Here is a 554-nt window from a genome sequence, read left to right as displayed (position 1 = left end):
CACCGAATTGAAACCTGTTTCACACTTTTTTCAAATCTTTTGTGAGTGGAATGTTTCTGTTCTTACCAGAGCCTTCATCTTTCGAGCGAATGTGTCCTTCTCCTGGACACTGCGGTGCGTCTGCTATATATACTTGGTGGACGTCACGAGGCCACGCCCAAGTGCGTCCTCCAGGGCATTTCTTTTCGTCTTACGATGTAAATAATAAAGTGGATGTACTTTTGTTATCGGTCATGTACTAATGAGTTTCATAAGCCTGTGTAAAAAGTCAGGAGCAGCAATTAGTTTGAAAATTGATCTGTTCTCTCTTTAGTAAACAAGATATTAAAGTTTAGTTAACAGGTAATGAATGAAGTGATTACCATCTAGTGACCTCATAGTATATGGAAACTGCATATATTAGTAAAAGCAGCCTAAAAGTGAAAATATAGATTTTCGTCGAATAAATTTGTTTTTCGGACATTCTGGGCAAGTCCCCATGAAAGAGATCAAGAAGAAAAAAAATGATTTCATATTTCCGTAAAAGCGTCAAAGTGAAACACATTTATTTCAAG

General features: G+C 37.0%; 1 protein-coding gene across 1 annotated transcript in view; it reads right to left on the bottom strand.

Annotated features, from left to right (window-relative positions):
* Window positions 1–117, bottom strand: part of LOC119584952 — a 1186-nt gene extending 1069 nt beyond the window's left edge. The window contains exon 1 of the mRNA XM_037933551.1: window positions 67–117. Coding sequence (XP_037789479.1) covers window positions 67–78 — 12 coding nt within the window. The 5' untranslated portion in view covers window positions 79–117. The remainder of the gene's footprint in view (window positions 1–66) is intronic.
* Window positions 118–554: the final 437 nt, after the last annotated feature.

Source organism: Penaeus monodon, chromosome 19, assembly GCF_015228065.2.
Source record: "Penaeus monodon isolate SGIC_2016 chromosome 19, NSTDA_Pmon_1, whole genome shotgun sequence".
In the NCBI taxonomy this organism is placed as follows: Eukaryota; Metazoa; Arthropoda; class Malacostraca; order Decapoda; family Penaeidae; genus Penaeus; species Penaeus monodon.
This window is presented reverse-complemented; position numbering and strand designations above follow the sequence as displayed.